The sequence below is a fragment of the Centrocercus urophasianus genome, unplaced genomic scaffold, assembly GCF_019232065.1.
Source record: "Centrocercus urophasianus isolate 14NV4802_14NV808 unplaced genomic scaffold, USGS_Curo_1.0 seq_15, whole genome shotgun sequence".
Lineage (NCBI taxonomy): Eukaryota > Metazoa > Chordata > Aves > Galliformes > Phasianidae > Centrocercus > Centrocercus urophasianus.
In genome coordinates, this window is record NW_024884697.1 from 2,986,413 (window position 1) to 3,004,777 (window position 18,365).

Sequence of the window (18,365 nt, forward strand, 5' to 3'; positions counted from 1 at the left end):
GTATAAAATGCCACTAATTGCTCATAAAGGCATCAGTTTCCACAGACGGGTAAGTGTACATAGTATCCAGCTTAATCTCCATCTGCCCCTAAGAGCATAATTGATTTTTTATTTTAATTTGAAGAAGCTGACACTTCTATTTCTTTACTGCCAGGTTGCTAAGCACATTTAATAAGAATGCATACAAGCGTGGGAGTCTACAATATGCTATTAAAAGTAATAGGTAACATATTTAAGGTCATAATGAGCTTGGAACTAAGTAATCAGTCCAGGGATTGGGAGAGAAGATGTATGAATACTTTTCTTATTAGGATTCTGTTGAGCAAGGTATGGCTGTTGGTTAATAAATAAATAAGAGATTTCTTGTGAAAGTTTTCAAAGGGAGTTCTATCTCAAAAAGTAGATTTTCTGGTCTTTTTGACAAGAGATGGTCTCAATGTCTCCTTTTCTCCATCTCTATTATATGGAAATAGTGCTCTGACTTTATACATTGCCTTGAGATTCATGGCTGAAAACCACCAGTGCTATGTTTTTCTTCGTTCAAGCTCTGCAGTCATCTTCACCCTGTTAGGCCCACGACTGCATTAGATGTATTTTTACTTTTAACGTAAAATAAAATACATCCCTGTTGAATGAGATGCTTTCTCCTCATTTGAAGCTAGGAGATGCACAGCAGAATGGGTAGCATCCAGCCCAGTACTCCCTAGGGCTCCTTTGCAAGTCCCTACGCTGAGTTGACAGCTTGGGACTTCCCTGTCATGGTGCTGTGAGCTCTATGGACTGCTGGGGAATCAAACCACATGGATACAGATTTGATGGCAAACATAGTAGAGGATATTTACAGCAAGATCTCCAAAATCCCAACTTTTATTATGATTTTGATACTCTTTTCTCCATTTTCTAACTCTTAATTAATAAGGCTATCCTGGACACATCTTGTGATGTTACTCCAATCTTGCACAAGCAAACAATTTGTTCAAGTAGCAGCATCTTGTCTATTTGAAATTCACATTTACGTTGAAATCCTGCAAAAGCCTCAGGTCCTACTTCTGCCACAAAGCTGCAGCCAAACCTGAAAAATTCAAGCCTGAAGTTGTAGTGAGGAGTTGGTCTCTCTTCCCAGGTAACAGCGATAGGATGAGAGGGAATGGCCACAAGTTGTGCCAAAGGAGGGCCAGGCTGGATGTTAGGGAAAAAATTCTTCTCAGAAAGAGTGGTGAAACATTGGAACAGCTGCCAAGGGAAGTAGTAGAGTCACCATCCCTGGAGATGTTCAAGTAAAGAGCATATGTGACACTCAGGGATATGGTTTAGTGGGCATGGTGTGGTGACTGGTTGATTATTGGACTAGATTATTTTTTTTCCAACATGAACCATTCTATGATTCTACAAAAAAAAAAAAAAAAAAAAAAAAACGCATCATGGCCACCAGAAATAACTTTAACAACCTCAAAACTCCACTGTAGATACAACTTTAGCTCCAAATGTAGGCCATCTCCTAAATCCTGCCTCAAAGCCAAGGAACAGTACACAAGCAACTTCTGGCATCCATGCTAGCCCTGCTTTTCAGTGTGTTCAGCTGAACTGTGAAATAAGCTACTTGCAAGGCTTATTCCCATCACTCTGTGATCAGCTACCCATCGTAAATATTAATTCCCTCCTGGGTTTTCTTTTGGATTGAACCAACCATTTTCCTATGAGATGAAACCTGGTGAGTTCATGGGTCACTTGAAGGATTTCCGTTTGTAGGCTATACATTTCTCTCCCCCCTGTCCTTCACAGTCCTCTAAATCTACTCCATCACGATCCATGCCACAAGTGTCCTTAGAATACTCTGCCAGTACTCTTTGGAAAGGTTGTGCTACGAACACTCTGTATTTTCAGACATTGTGTCCTGAAAATTAATTATTATCCTAGCGCCAAAGAAATACCATGTGAATCCCAGAGTAGACCACAGTCAAATACCAATATCAAGTAGACATGACCAGCAGCCCTGGGAAGAGGCAGCCATAAGTTAGATGTACATGATTTCACCTGGAGGCTGGAGATCTTTCCTTATATCAGATGACACTAGAAAGGTATATAATATACAGTGAAGATTTCACCAGCACTGGAGGGGTCTTTTGGGGTCATTTGCAGAAAAGGTCCACTACCAAAAGCATTAATACGAAAAACTTCTTCTCCATCCCCACTTTTTGACCACCTCTCATTATAGATGTGAGGTACAGATGTGGAAGTTCTTTCAAGAAAAAAGTAGGTTTTAGTGCTGTGAAAAGTTTTTCTCTAAAGGAACACATCTCTTTACACAGCACAAACATCTTCTCTATTCACGTTTGCATCTATAATTGCATATTCTAAAAAAGATATTTTAGTCTGACAAATCTTAGTGCTTGTCTCAGAGTCCTTTAATTTGCCTCCTTGCAAATAAAAGGATATAACCCTGTCCCATCAAGAGGAGTGTCAGCTGAGAAGCATTGGGTCTTTCAGTAAACAAATAATGAACATAGTCCATAATTAATTGTGCTACTGCTTATGAAATATCCTAATTCTTCAGGATCAAAAAAACCAAACCAAACCAAAACAAAACAGCTTAACATGTTAGCACAAACACAAAGTGAAAGCAGAAACTGTGGCAAAAGGGGATGCTGGGAGAGATGCCAACAGGACAAGGCAGGAGTAAACATCTTCTATTTGAGAAGTGGGAAGTTGGAAATGTCAGGGATGAAAGCTCATGTAATAGTGCCTTCTTAAACTGCCAAATGTAAGGTCACTGTCACATAATTGGGTTGTGCTGTTTCCTGGCATTTGAAGGGTTTATTTGGGTGCATTGCAATTTCCCCAGCTTGAACTCAACCTGGCTGCTGGGGTAAAAAGGAACAAGATACAAATACATCAGTGGTAAGAGGAGGACTAAGGAGAATCTTCATTCTTTACTGGATGAGGCTGTTATGTGACCACTGAGGATAAGGAAAAGCAGAGGTTCTGAATGCTTTCTTTACGTCTGTACTACCTGTCAGACCAGGTATCCTCAGGGAACTGCACTCTCTGACCTGGTAATCTCGGCTGGGGTGCGGACTGAAGCCCCTGCGATTCGGGAGGACACAGAGACCTACTACTCCAGCTGGACTGTCACAAGTGCATGGGGCCAAATGGGATTCACCTGAGAGTGCTGAGGGAACTGGCAGAGGTGATAACAGAGCTGCTCGCCATTATCTATCAGCTGATATGTACTGTTGACTGCTGAGGTCCAAGAAGACTGGAGTTTGCCAACGTGACTCCCATCTACTTCCATCTATTGTAAGGAGGATCCAGGGAACTACAGGCCTGTTAGCCTCACCTCCGTGCCAGGGAAGGCTATGGAGCGGATTGTCTTGAGGGAGATCACGCGGCATGTGCGGAACAACCAGGGGATCAGGCCTAGCCAGCATGGGTTCACGAAGGGCAGGTCCTGTTTGAACAACCTGATCTCCTTCTATGATCTAGTGACCCATCTGGTAGACAAGGGAAAGGCTGCTGATGTAGTCTAGCTAGACTTCAGCAAAGCCTTTGACACTGTCTCCCACAGTATTCTCCGGCAGAAGCTGGCAGCCCATGGCTGGGTAAGGAATTGGTTGGAAGGCCAGGTCCAGAGAGTAGTGGTGAATGGAGCTAAATCCAGCTGGCGACTGCTCACGAGTGGTGTTCCCCAGGGGTCAGTGCTGGGGCCTGTCCTCTTCAATATCTTTATTGATGACCTGGATGAGGGCACTGAGTGCACCTTCAGTAAGTTTGCAGATGACACCAAGTTGGCTGGAAGTGTGGATCTGCCTGGGCGTAGCGAGGCCATACAGAGGGATCTGGGCTGAAGCCAATGGGGTGAGGTTCCACAAGGCCAAATGCCAGATCCTGCACTTTGGCCACAACAGCCCCAGGCAACACTACAGGCTTGGGGCGGTGTGGCTGGAAGACTAAGTAGAAGAAATGGACCTGGGGTTATTGATTAATGCTCAGCTGAACATGAGCCAACAATGTGCCCAGGTGGCCAAGAAGGCCAATGGCATCCTGGCTTACATCAGAAACAGTGCTGCCAGCAGGAACAGGGCAGTGACTGTCCCCTGTACTCAGCTCTGGTGAGGCCGCACCTCAAGTACTGTGTCCAGTTTTGGGCTTCTCACTGCAAGAAAGACATTGAGGCCCTGGAGCGAGTTCAAAGAAGGGTAACAAAGCTGGTGAGGGGTCTGGAGCACAGGTCTTATGAGGAGCGGCTGAAGGAGCTGGGAATGTTCACTCTGGAGAAGAGGAGGCTCAGGGGCCTCATTGCTCTCTATAACTTCCTGAAGGGAGGTTGTAGTGAGCTGGGGGTCGGTCTCTTCTCTCGTGTAACGGTGACAGAACTAGAGGGAATGACTTCAAGCTGCACTAGGGGAGATTTAGGCTGGGCGCTGGGAAACACTACTTTTCTTGAAAGACTGGTCAGGCAGTGGAATGGGCTGCCCAGGGAGGTGGTGGAGTCACCGACCCTGGAGGTGTTCAAGGAACGTTTGGATTTAGTGTTGAGGGACATGGTTTAGTGAGAACTATTGCTGATAGGTGGATGGCTGGAGTGGATGATCTTGAAGGTCTTTTCCAACCTTGGTGATTCTGTGATTCCTTCATCAGCACCATGCAGTCTTTATTGACATTGCTCTTGGCTCCCATTTGGCTTTACAAGAAGTATACCTACTAACTTTGCCAGGATTTTTAATGATGTCTTTTAGCAAGGTTAATCAAAGCATAATTATGTGATAAGCAACAAGTTTCACACATTTAAAACCAATGGAGAAAGGGTTTTTTTTAGCATGACACTAGGAGAACATTCTGGACAGTAAGACAGAGCAGACAGAGAGGGAGAGAGGTTGTTGGGTTGTTCAAGGCCAAATTGGATGGGATGGGATCCTGGCCTACCTGATCTAGTTGCCTGAATTAGTGGTTGGCAATCCTGTCCACAGCAAGAGAGCTGGAACTGGATGACCTTTGAGGTCACTTCCAACCAAGTCATTCTGTGATTCTATGAGCAGGTCAGCCTGCACTGTCAGTCTCCTTCTGAGTCTGGACAATTGACTCTTGTGCTCTTCTGTTCCTATGAAATGACTAGGGAAGGTTCAGGTTGAACAGCAGGAAGATATTCTTCACCAGAGAGTGGTAGGCACAGAACAGGCTCCTCAGGACAGTGGTCACAACCCCAAGCTGCCAGAGTTCAAAAAGCCTCTGCACAGTGCTCTCAGAGGGATTGGGTTTTGGCTGGCCTTTTGTGAAGCCAGGATTTGGACTCAGTGATGCTTCTGAGTCCCTTCCAACTAGGGATATTCTATAATTCTATGATTCTATGACTTGTGTTCAGTCAAGCAGCATGATGAGATAGGTGAGCTATATCCATGGAGACATAGAGCAACCTGATCAACATGACAGCACAGAGAAGAGAGGTAGATAATTAATTTTCTTTTCTACATGACAGGCTTTAAAATGAACTTGATTTTCAGCACAAACATTTAAAAAATCAATCCACAAGGAATACTTTCTATCTACAGATAGGACCCCACCTCCTGGCAGATGCTCCTCCAATTGTTTTGGAGCATTCTGCTAGAGCAAAAGGCAGAATACACTATGATGACTGGAAAGACATGCAAAGTCATTCAAAGGTGTTTGTGCAGCAAACTTGTAATTTTCAAAGGAGACTGTGCAAATTTATACCCAGTAGGAAAGGAGTAGTATTTCCCTTGGACTGCTTGGAAAATTCTTAGAAAGGTGGCCCTTGTGAGGGCAAACCACACCTTTACAGTACAATTTCAAAAAAGGATTAGCATCAGCACTTGCAGGTTTAAGGCACAGGGAGATGACTTTGCCATGTGACTGGTCATAGCCCAATAACTCATTGTTAGATCATTCTGCCTCCTCATTTTTCATTTCATCTGGTAGTTTTAATGCTAATCTTCTTAAATGCCTTTTTCTAGCCAGTAGCTGAAGGCTAGTAGAGTTCAAAAACCTCTACATTTGTACAGTTGTTTACAGGGCTCTTTAAGACATGATATATATTACGTATGAGGCTTTAGAACAACCAGCTGTATCAGAGATGATGGAGAACATGAAAGCAATACATTAGTGTTCCTTCCCACAGCACTTTGTTAAGTGTGACAAGAGATAGGAGATCGAAGCCAAATAACATTGTAGTAGGATACTATTTTCCCAAGAGAATCCTAAATAATGTAACGGTAAATATGATTTTTAAAATTATTGAGACACTAAAGGTTCCTTAAAAGAAATCTGGAAAATGTTTTAGGCTATATTAATCTGTATGAACTAGGATATACTTAGATATCTGCCTTTGAAGTATCAATCCTCTTTACAATCAGTGGAGAAAATCACTGTAGGGGAGTTGGCTGGAAGGATTATTCACTCCGGGGTACATAGCAAATGTTACGTATGTGCCTGAGACTTCGTAGCTTCAACATCTGAGTATTCCCTGCCTCCATGCAAGGAAACCTGTTCCCTGGAAAAATAATACTCTTCAGATCCCTTGGTTTTGACCCTCAGGTGAGAAGCATCTTAAATGCAAGAAACACAGAAAATGTGAGAATGTGAGAAGCTTCCTAAATTCAAACAAAAACTAAGTCTTGGGAGCAGAAGTTCCTCCATAGGGTCATGACTCACATGATAAAATTAATTCCTGTATGTATCAGTTTCTCTGTATTGGATCTACACTGCTTTCAGTCTTCTTAAACCATGCCCTAAATGTGTGTCCATGGGGACACACTCTTCTTTCTCCAAGAAGAGCCCAAAGGGATTATAAGAATTTCATGAGAAAGGCACATGGTGTAATGAAAGCTTGGAGGAAGAGCATTCTCTCCAAGAAGAATTGTCACATAGTGGTGCACAGTGGTTACCAAGAGCTTACATCCACTGCAAGTGCTATCAAGAGCTGCAGCAACTGAACAACAATACGAAGAAAATGAGCAATAAATCAATTTTTACTGCATGCCACTAAACAGACCTCACTAGAAAAATATATGTTTATACTGCCCAATAAAGGGATGGATGGGAACGGACAGAAACAAGGACAAGCACTCCCACATTTTCTGAAGAAATAAATGATTATTAAAATTATTTTTGCCTTAGCCAATAGCATTCTGATGAATAAAAAAGAAAACTGGAATATTTTCTTGTATGTTTAGCACAGATGCAGCAAGTGCACAGTATGCTCTTTGTTTACAGAGTGGAAATACCCGCTCATATGAGAGACAAACCCACTTTGTACCTTTATGGAATGTGGCTGTGCTGGCTTCCCTGGGAAAGCCACCCTGACCTCCCTATGGGACTCCCCACTGCTGTCACTTCTCTTCCCTTTTTCATGCCCTACATCCTTCAGCCACCACTCTCTGTTTCACCTCTTTGGTTTGGTATGGGTTCCCAACTCACACTCCTGTCTACACTACAGTCTGATACAGACGTGCACTATATTATACTGCGTTATATAGAAACTATATAATTGATGTAATATGTTCCCTGAAAACAGAATAAAATGAGCCTGCAGGCTGAAATGAAGAGAGACTGTTAACACCTGTTCTAGTCAGAGATAATGCTCTCTGATAATTCAGAGACTTTCTGACTAATAAGGACCATCTCATCCACAACTTCACACCCAAATTCACTGTAGCAGCCTGCCCTTCTGTATCTAAGCAGTTGATATAGGCTGTCCTTAAGGCAATTATGGATAAACAGGCACCTAGTGTTCCTTGATCCCAAGGACTTCTAGATACGACTCACGCAAGAGGAATTTCATGGCAGAGGCATGAATGTCATTGCCTGGGAATGCACTCTAGGCAACAAGCTAAAGGTAGCTGCTCAGCACCTCCTTGCTGATTCCCAGTAAGAATCCAACCGAGTCTCTGCAGTGCCTATGTGGTGAAGTTTTCTCTTGTGATGGCACACAAGACTTCATGCTGTAATCCACTGTGGAGCATTGCTATAGCATAGTCAGGATTTCTCATCTGAAATATCTATGGGGAAAAAATGCCTTATGAAAGATTCTTAAATATATTATGAAACATTTATGGACATCTTTCCACAGGTGTGAATAAGCATGCACACTTAATCACATTTACTAAATGACACATTCAGGAAATAAGACCTCATTTATCAACTGACAACTTTCAGCTTCAATTATCCATGTGTCAGATGAGTTCCTAAACACAACATTTGTACAGCCACCCCAGGGATCAAACACAGCATCAGAAAATCAGTACCTGGTTAGCAATAATCAGAGCCAGTCCTAACTTAGCTGAGCACTGGGCTTCCCGTTAGACAACTTAGAGATCTTGGTGTTAATTTCAGAAGCTAAATTCAAGGGACAAAGACACAAAATTCAAGACAGTTTAGGAAACCAGCTATATCAGTCAGCTTTTCAGAGATCTTAAGCAGGTCAAGAGCAGTATGCCTGATACCTTGGACCACATTTTGACGCTCTGCTCATCCACACTACTGAGAGCTGTGCTCCCTGAGAACAGCTTTTGTACGTTGGGGTTTGGCCGCCATCACTTCCAGCTCCAATGAAAGCACCTCAGAGAGACGCGGGGCGTCCACTGTGCGGTGAGCCTGCGGGAGTTCCCTAAATCTCCCTGCACTTCTTCCTGCTTCATTCGCACAGATTTCTCGTAGCAGCCCGGCTTCTTCCAACTCCACCTGAGGAGCTCCTTTCCTTACTAAACAAAACGACTATTGCAGCCATTTTATTTAGTCTTGTGTCTATGAGTGACTGATGCTGTACAGAACCAGCCCTCAGAACTGACAGCACTGCCCACATGCAGGAGGAAAACCCAAGCTCTGAGGCAGCTGGAAGCAGCCTCAAGGCTGACATGAACCCTGAACATGGTGGCACCCCCAAGCCCAGATACAACCCCAGAGCTGGGCTGCCCCTGCCAGAGCAGCGATTGTCCATGAGGATTTTGGACACTCTGTCTCCCCACACATGGGGCAGATCCCAGCACAGCCTGGATTGGCCCACGTGGAGGAAGGTCTGGGAAGGCCAGGGGGAGGAAGGAACCCAGTGGTTGAGGTCTCTACCTCTGCCCACCTCAGGAAAAGCAGCAACAAATGAAGCTGACAAATGAGCATGAGGTCACCCAGCTTTATTGGTGTTGGCTGCTGGGGACCAGAGCCAGCAGTTGGGAATGGAACACAGCTTCTCCTACGTAGGTCTTTGATGCTGGCTGTGGTGATGTTTGTTCCGAAGATGGACTCGGAAGTGTCTCGCTGTTTGGAATGGCTCCTGCTCATGGTCTCTTCAGGGCCAGCTGTGGGAATTTGAAGCCTAAAACTGCTGAGGTAACTCACCCCCGTGTCTCCACGTGCTCCCTTCCTCCTGGGTTAAGGCAGTTGCTGACATCGCAGCGCCTGTGCCTCTCTCGCAACGATGCATACGCATTATTGGCCTCCCATGATGGTGGTCTGCCGGAGAAGGGAGAGAAAGTGATGATCCTCCACTGTCCCCAGCATAAGTTCCAAGGTTATCCCAACACATCCGCCCCAACTCCATTTCTCGCTTCTCCGTGAAGCTGGGGCACATGCTCATGAGACAGCCTGGGCAGGCCTAGCACCTCAGCCTTAATGTCAGAAGAACTGTGCAGAAGGACACCAACCTGAGTGGGATGTGGATCCCGTGGATGGCCATTTGTATGAAAAACCGCTCGATGTTTCGACAGCTGGGGCACTGGAAGCTCAAAGCGCCAGTATTCAAGGCCAGTCGCTGCAGGAGAAGCACAAGCAGGGTGAGCATGAGCAGGGCCTTGTGCAGATGGGCGCCAAGTGTGCCTGCAGGGTGAGGAGAGGGCTCCTACCTGGATACAGCCCCGGTGGTACCAGGCATGCGTGCATACTGGGCACAGTATGGTGTGGTAGGACAAGGTGTCCCCCACAGGCTCAAAGCAGATGAGGCAGTTGGTGCCTTCTGCAGGAGCTTCCTCAATCTGCTGTGAAGGGCAGTGTTCCCAGCAGTAGGACCTGGGGGAAGATGGAAAAAGGGATGGGCATGGTGAGAAGTGCTGCGAGGAGGGCAGAGGACCAGGAAGCAGACCCAGGCCTTGGCTCTGGCTCTGGCAGCCTGCTGGGAGGTGTCACTGTGGGTTTCTCACTGGCTTGCCTACTGCTGACAGCCCTTACCTGTGCTGCGTGAAGTACTGGGTGACACATTCCCCATCCATGGCGCAGGGCAGATGGAAGCTTCGTTCACAACTGCTCTCTGCGCAGCTGATGGCAGCCCCCCTCTCGCCACAAACAAAGCATTGCTGGAAAGAAAGAGAAGAACTGAACCACCAGCGGCAGGCTCAGGGCCTCTGTGGCCAGCCCCACACCTCTGGGCAAGACACAGGATGTGGGCACTGCTGGGTCACACTCTATAAAGATGCCTGGTAGACAGGGCTCATCTCCTACGGCAGGACTTTGTTCTGGAGCTGTTTGGAAGGGCCACAACTGCTCTCTTTGGGTCCACATTAAGATGGTACGAACCAGTCCTGGCACAAAACACCTCGCTCCACTCAGGTCCTCACCTTCTGGTTTGCCTGCTTGACTGCATGTGTGACAACAGCAGGGGGGACAGCCTCAATTCTCATCCCATGAGGAACAATGTTGGCAAAGGCCTGAAAAGAGCAGGATACCATTAGGACAGAATGGAAGTGAGCATCCCTGGCAGGAATGTGGAAGGAGCCCACGGGGGAACTCACCAAGCAGAACTCATGGACGTAAATCCCACTTGCAGAAAGTGTGTCCCCGCGGATGTTTGGGTCGACATCCACTCGGCAACACAGCACACATACTGCAGAGGAGAGAACAAATGTGAGCACCTGGTGGGTCCAGGTGTCCCTGAGGGCTGTCCCCACGGTCCTGCTCTGTGCCTGCCATGCTGGCTGGAGGTGGTGGATTGGAAGGGGCCACGGCAGGCCCAATGGTGCCAGCAGGCAATCACAGCCCAAGCTGGAACCCACGTGCCAAAGAGCAGAGGGGCCCTGCCTTGCAGCAGCTGGGGAGTCCCTGCCTGTCCCTTCCTCACCTCCCGTCCGCAGGCAGACCCTCAGCACTCCTGTTGGCAGGAGCTGTGCTCAGGGATGCTTTGATCTCACCTGGCTCCTCCGAGCTGGAGGCCTTCCTCTTCCTATCGGACATGATGTGCGTCAACAGTGAACACTGTGAGAGTCCCTGCTCTCTCCGCGTCTCACCAGGCCGCACTGGTGCTCGGCCTGAGCCCGTGTCATGGTTCTATGTTTTTGGTTTTTGTCTTTTTTTTTTTTTTATGGTTTCAGTATTCCACATCAAAACATCATGTAGTGCACGGGGCATTAAAGTGTCACTGCCCCAATTCCAAGTACCTATCCCTGTACATTACAGCAGTCACGGGATCTGACCCTTCCGGGTGGGGGGGGCACTCTCTTGCTGCCTGGCAGTGGGTGCTGGAGGTGCTTTCCTAGCCGTTCCAAGCTTTTCAGGTTTGACTCGGTCCCGGGAACTCTCTCTCTCTCATCTTGTCTGATTTATTAATCCCAATTTCAATTAAATTGTATTATATTTTGTTATCTTGTATTTCAGTATTATAGTAAAATAAGTTTTCCTCCATAGATTGTTGCCGCTGCTCTTTTCCTCCCTTCCTTCCTTCCCATTTCTGTGGGACTGGGGTGGGGGGGGAGGGCAGAGGCCTGTCGCCCCTGTCACGGACATAGATTGATCTGGTCAACTCCGTGACAGATTTTTGGCGCCCAACGTGGGGCTCGCTGCTTTTTAGCTTTTAGAACGAATTTTTTTTTTTTTTTTTTTTTTTTCTCTCTGCTCTTAGAGAGCTTCGTTAGGGAGTTATCAGTAGTTCAGGTTTCTGTGCTGGAAAACCTGACCTTGAAAGATTAGGCGTACTGCCAGTGTTCTGGGATATTTGTAAACTTCGAGCACTACTTAGTCTGGGTAGTGCCTTTTTTTCCTTTTTTTTCCTTTTTTTTCCCTCCTCTTGTTAGCTTCAATTCATTAACCCCTTTTTAGCAGGCACCACTGATGAACCCACTCGTTATCGTGGGGGCGCTGTGTAAAGGATTTAAAGCAATGGTGCTACTCACATCCTACTGGCCAATAGTCCATCTCACACTTACGTGTTTTGGAATTGCATCCGTATATAGCTACCTAACGGCACTGATGGAGACACCTATGTTTTACCTACTTGCAATGTGGTATGATTTGAATTTTGACATTTACATCCCAGAAGGAATGGCTGATTTCACAAACAACTACATCCCAGAAGGAATGGCTGATTTCACAAACAGCTACATCCCAAATGGAATAGCTAATTTTACAAACAACACAATGTTCAGACCAGTCTCCAGGTTTTCTTCTCGGTTTATCAAACGTTTTTCGAATCTTGAATTAGTACTCATGTTGGTGTGCATGTTGTTAATTTTCCTGAATGTACTCCAACGCATTCGTAATAAGGAGTCTCCTCCAAAACTAGAGAATGATGACTGGCAGGGAACATGGAGAGGTTTAGGAAAGGTCTTAGAAGCACGGGGACCCGCAGTGTCATGGCATTTTACTCTTGAACACCTGTGGGATCCTGAGAAACTAAGCCAGTATTTGAGTCATTTGAGTCATATTTTTCAGGGAGCTTCAGCTGGTCAAGAGCAGTACACCTGATGCCCAGGAGTCACAGCCTCTTCTGCTGTAAGAGCTCAATGAGCTCCAAACTTGTGCATCTTTATGATTGCCCAGAGAAGCTGTGGATGCTCCATACTGGAGGCATTCAAGCCCCTGATGGATGGCGTCCTATTCTAACCTTATATTGTAGCAAGTGGTTGGATCTAGTTCAGCTTTTAAGGTTGCCTCCACACCAAGCTTTCCTGTGATTCTGTGGCAACCATCTCTGCCGTAGTACCGCTTCCATGAGCTGAGCGTCTTATCTTCAGTGTTTGTCCCAAGAGCACGGCTCCTCCAATCTACTTCTGTGTTGCGTGCAGTAGGGAAAACATTAATGGTGTGCATCATACCTCGGCTACAAACTAAAAGTCTTTCACACTTGCAGATACATAGGTGATTCAGTACAAAGCTTACTTGAAACAAGAGAAAGAAAACCCCCAGGCTTTTATGATTTATGAACCGCGGACTGCCCAAGCACGTTCCTTCCAGCACAGCTTGAGCTTTCGTGACTGCAGATAAGCTCAGCTGAAAGTTCTCTTCCTTTGGTGCCTCTTCACTGCAGTGCCCTTTTGGCCATTTTTATTAGAAAGCCCTTTAGATCAAAGGTTCATTAGGAAGAAATAGTGCTTCATCGTAGGATGAAGGGAGTGATTGCTCCCCACTGCTCTGCTCTGCAGTTTAAATGGGTCCTCCATGTGGTGTAAGTGGGATCCACACGTAGATGATGCCCAGCTTAATGTGGTTTAGCTTGGAGTAGTGAAAGCTCTACGGAAATATTTCTGTGTCCTTGCAGTGCTTGAAGGGGAGTCTTGTGTCTCCCAAGCAGTTTTATCTTTCCCTCTGAACAGAAAATAGAAACGGGAAAGTGAAGTCTTCTGGGAGTAGTTCTTCTTTTCTGTGAAAAGTACCCTGGAACAGGTAACAATCCATGGAACTGGGGTGTTAATTCTCTAACTCCCAGTGCACTACATGATATCATGATGTGGAATACTGATAACAGAAATCGTAAAACCATGACATGGGTGAACCCATTCTTTTGTCTTTTGCAGCATTTGTCTTATAGTGTACAGAACTAAAGTTCATTTGTTGGATGGTGTTTTACTGGAACATGTTTTGTTTTACAGAAGCTAGCATGGAGTAGATTTCATGGATGTTTCCAGGCTGAAGTCAGGCTTCTTCCTGATTGCTAAGTTGCAGTGCTTATTGCATTAGCCTGGAACTGACTGCCTAGGGATGTGGTGGAGTCACCATCCCTGGAGGTTTTCAATAAAAGGGTAGATGGGACTCTGAGGGACATGGTCTGGAAAAGTCATAAGCATGGCTTGACAGTTGGACTAGATGACCTTAGTGGTATTTTCCAACCTTAATGATTATATGATTCTATGATTTTCAATCCCAAGACCATGACCACCTCACTTCCTGCACACTTGAGTGTTTTCCTGGAAGGAAGCACCCCCACTAATCCAAAGGGTGAAACCCAGCCAGGGGATCAAGCCTTCTTCTGAAAGATTTGCTGTATACATACTCTTATATCATGCTCCTAACCCATACTTCTGCAGCTAAGATCGCACTGTAAATACAGATGGAGCCTTCTTGCAGGCTATTAGCTTGAAGTGAGGTAGCATTTGTTGTTTTAGAAATATTCTACGAGAGTTAACTGAGGTCTCTTCTCAGGATGAGAGTCTGCAGCCTGAACTGAAATAATATCTTTACTGAAGCTGTAAAAAATTCATTAAAGGAAGTAGAAATATCTTAACGATAACATTTATAAAACATCAAGGATGGCTTGTGCAGGAATGTGTGGTTTTCAAGTGCTAATTGAAGAAAGGCTTGAAAGTGGTGCATATTTGCCAGGTTTTGGCAAATTAGCATTTTATTTCAAGACTCTCTCAGTGAGTTATAGAACTCAGGGAAAAAAATAATTAAGGTTGTCTCTGGTTCATGCTACATGATTTTTGTGAATATTTAACATTTTGTCAGTTGGTTAAGTCCCCATTTCCAAACTGATCTTTTTCTCATAGTTGCCCAGAAATCCGGCTCTCACATCCAGCAAAAAATCTGGAAGGGCTCATCCAAAACCACCGTCATGAAGAGAAAAAGACTTAATTTCCTCTGGGGAAATCTCAAACCTGTCAGGGAGACAGAAGAACTGTAAAGAATGAAATTGTATTTTATTCTTTTTTTCTTCACCCCTTTTTTTGTCTGGCCAGGACTCTGATCTTCCCAAAGGGGAAAGGTATAAGAAACATCAGCAAGTACCTCTTAACCAGCATTATTCCTGGAAAAGAATTCTTGTTGCAAAGCTAAATCCACTGTTTCAATTCAGACCTCAGGCATTCTGCCCAGGCCACAATGGCCAAAAATTCAAATCTTCTCTCGAGCCTGGAGGCAGTTGGATATGGCAATACTGTTCTTACACAGGATGTGTCCAAGCCACAGATCTGCACATAATGTGCTCCCAAAGTTCAGCCCTATGCGGAAATACAGAGAGTAAGCTGAAGTTGTACTTCAACTTTTCTTTTACTGTCTAAGAATAAAGTTTCATTTTCAAGGAAGAGATTTCTCAGAAAAGCAAATTTGGAGTCTTTAACCCACTTCTTTGTGCTGGTATGCCTCACCTGGAGTACTGCACCCAGATGTGGAGTCCTCAGTACAGAAGACATGTGGACCTGTTGGAGTGTGTTCAAAGGAAGGACACGTGTCGAAGGTCTTATTGAAGTCCAGATTGATGACATCAGTGACTCTTCCCTTGTCCACTGATACAGTGACACCTGCATAGAAGGTGTCATAGAAGGCTACTAGGTCAATCAAGCAGGATTTGCCCTTGGTGAATTCAGTCTGGTTCTCCTATATAACCTCCCTGCCTTCTGTGTGTCTTAGCATTGCTTCCAGGAGGATCTTTTCCTGGATCTTCCCTGGCACAGAGCTGAGACTGACAGGTCAGTAGTTCCCAGGATCTTCCTTTTTACTCTTTTTAAAAGTGGATATGTTTCCTTTTTTCCAGTCACCAAGGACATCACCTGATTGACACAAACTTTTCAAATATCATAGAGAGTGGCTTGGCAACTGCATCAGCCAATTTCCTCAGGACTCTGGGATGCATCTCATCAGGAGACATCATCCATCGTAGACTTGTGGATTTTCAGGCTTCTTAGGTGGTCATGAACCTGATCTTCACTTAAACTGGGAGGTTCCTTGCTTCCCCGATCTCCTCCTAACAAACAAAATGTCTGGGGGCTGTGTGATGAGAAGTTATCAGGGAAGACCATAGTAAAAAAAAAAAACAAAAAACAAAAAAAAAAAAAAACCAACAACAACAAAAAAAATTACCTCAGCTTTCTCCTTGTCTGTTGTTACCAGCCTGCTTGTGTCACTCTCTATGGGAGGGTACAGCCTTCTGGACTTTTCTTTTCTGGTTAAGGTACCTGTAGAAGCTTTTCTTGTTCTTTTTGGCATCCCTAGTCAAAGTTCAGTTCAAGCTGAGCATTGGCCTGAACCCATCCCTCCACAGCCTAGCAGCTTCCTTACAGTCTTTCCACAGTACCTGTCCCTGTTTCCACTGTCTGTGCATTTTCTCCTTGCTCTTCAGTTTGACCAGCAGGTCCCAGTTCAGCCATGCTAGTCTCTTGCCTTCCTTTCCTGACTTGCTTCACCTCAGGATGGAAAGCTCTTGCACCCTAAAGAAACCCCCCTGGAAGATCTACCAGCTCTGCTCTGCACCCTTGCCCATGAGGACAGTCCCAGGACGTTTTGTTGACTAACTCTCTGGAGAGCTGGAAGTCAGCTTTCCTAAAGTTTAGTTTCTTAATTTTACTCTTCATCTTTCTCGTGTCCCTCTGGAGCATGAGCTCAACCATGGCATGATCACTACAGCCCAGAAAGACTCCAATCTTGATATCACCAATCAGTTCATTTGCATTGGTGAGCAACAGGTCCAGTACTGCACTCCCTTTGGTGGGGCTGTCAGTTACTTGACTCAGGAAGTTATCCTCAATGCATTCCAGGAGCCTCTTGGATTGCCTCCAGCTCACTGTGCTACTTTTCCAGCAGATGGTGGTTGAAGTCCAGCATTAGATATGGAGGTTGGCAGACTTGCCTGCAGCAGGGGGATTGGAGCTTGATGACCCCTGAGGTCTCTTCCAGCCCAAGCCATTCTATGATTCTATGATATCAAGTCCCCCAGCAGGATGAGCACTTTCAATCCCAAAATCTCACGTAGCTGCAGGGTGAAAGCCTCATCGACAGGGTGTCACCGATCTGGTGGCCAGTAGTAGACACCGATCACAAGGCTCCCTTTGCTGACTCAGTCTCCAATTGTTACCCATTGGCTCTTGACTTGCTCATGACTGTGGGATAACTTTGCATTTTATTCCTTTCCTGATGTAGACAGGAACACCCCCACCCCTCCTTCCTTGCCTGTTCCTTCTGAACATCTTGTAGCCATTGATAGCCACACTCCAGTTGTGGGAATCATCCCAAAAGGTTTTGGTGATGACAACTAAACCATAGCTTTCAAGCAGCACAGTAGCTTCTAGTTCCTTCTGTTTGTTTCCCAGGCTGCATGCATTGGTGTAGAGGCAGCTGATCTTGTTGCTTCCATAAAGGATAACTCCTTAGTGCCTTCTAGCTGTTTTCCCTGAATTTCCCCATTGCTTTCCCCTGTTGCCCCACAGTCACGGCCTCACTATCGTAGAGTTTTGTATGTGCTACAGTGTTGCCGATATCCCATTGAAAGGAACACTCTCAGGAAATCCAAAGCACAGCCTCTGGCTATGCTTCTGTAGGTACTTGCACTCCAGATAGGCAATCTTTGGCTGTCCCCTCTCATTTCAGTGGTAAAGTCAGTTCAAAAAATCCCAGCCTCTCTGCAGTTCACCACCCTCATCAGTTGCACTGTGTTTTAGAAGCTTTTTTATACACATAATCAGCAAAATGGTCTGAATTAAAGGTACACCCCATCACATTGGTAATTTAGGGACATTGTTCAGTGGGCATGGTGGTGGTGGGTTGATGGTGGGACTAAATGATCATAGTGGTCTTTTCCAATCTTACTGATTCTATAATTCTACGAATTACTTGCAGAACTCCCAAGATAATGTACCAAGACTGTAGCAAAGCCAGTCACTAAAACAGGAGTTTCTGTCCTCTCTTAATCATCAAATCATTCTCCAGTCAGGACAGAGTTCCACAAACAGCCTGTGAACTAATTGGTCTGGGATGGGCTTTTTACTCTACCAACAGAGTAGGAAAGTGATTTTTCAGCTGTTGAACTCTTTGCAGGACTAGAGAGCAGGTTCTGGCCTCTAATTTCTTGCACTGGTAAAAATGAGCTACCATATCATCAGTGAAATCCGTAGGCTCTGCAGGAATCCAGGGTGATGCATAACCATCATCCCTGTAGGATGTCAAGAGGGCCCATCCTGATGTACAATGACCATTTCTGTAGGGATAGTGGGACCTATAGGAGGTTCCTTTACATTTGCCTCATACTGCAGAAGAAGGAATGGCCTTGCAGGATGAAGATGTCCTCTAATGGACTGATTTGCAGAGCTGAGGTGTTCTAAGGGAGAGGAGAGAGGAAGGGAGGCTGAGACATGCCTCTTCATGCATATCCACACAGCCTGACACAGCCCTGGAAGCCTTACCTGCCTGCCTCACTGGCTCAAGGGGCCAGATATGAGCTGAGCAAA

At 45.4% G+C, this 18,365-nt stretch overlaps 1 protein-coding gene across 1 annotated transcript; it reads right to left on the minus strand.

The window, feature by feature from the left end:
- Positions 1-9,341: 9,341 nt before the first annotated feature.
- Positions 9,342-11,169, minus strand: LOC122158804 (PHD finger protein 7-like). Its single transcript, XM_042815809.1, has 7 exons — positions 11,127-11,169; positions 10,731-10,822; positions 10,557-10,646; positions 10,171-10,295; positions 9,849-10,011; positions 9,651-9,757; positions 9,342-9,459 (listed from the first exon to the last, which is right to left on the minus strand). Exons 1-7 carry the CDS (start codon positions 11,167-11,169, stop codon positions 9,342-9,344), a joined length of 738 nt encoding a protein of 245 aa, XP_042671743.1.
- Positions 11,170-18,365: the final 7,196 nt, after the last annotated feature.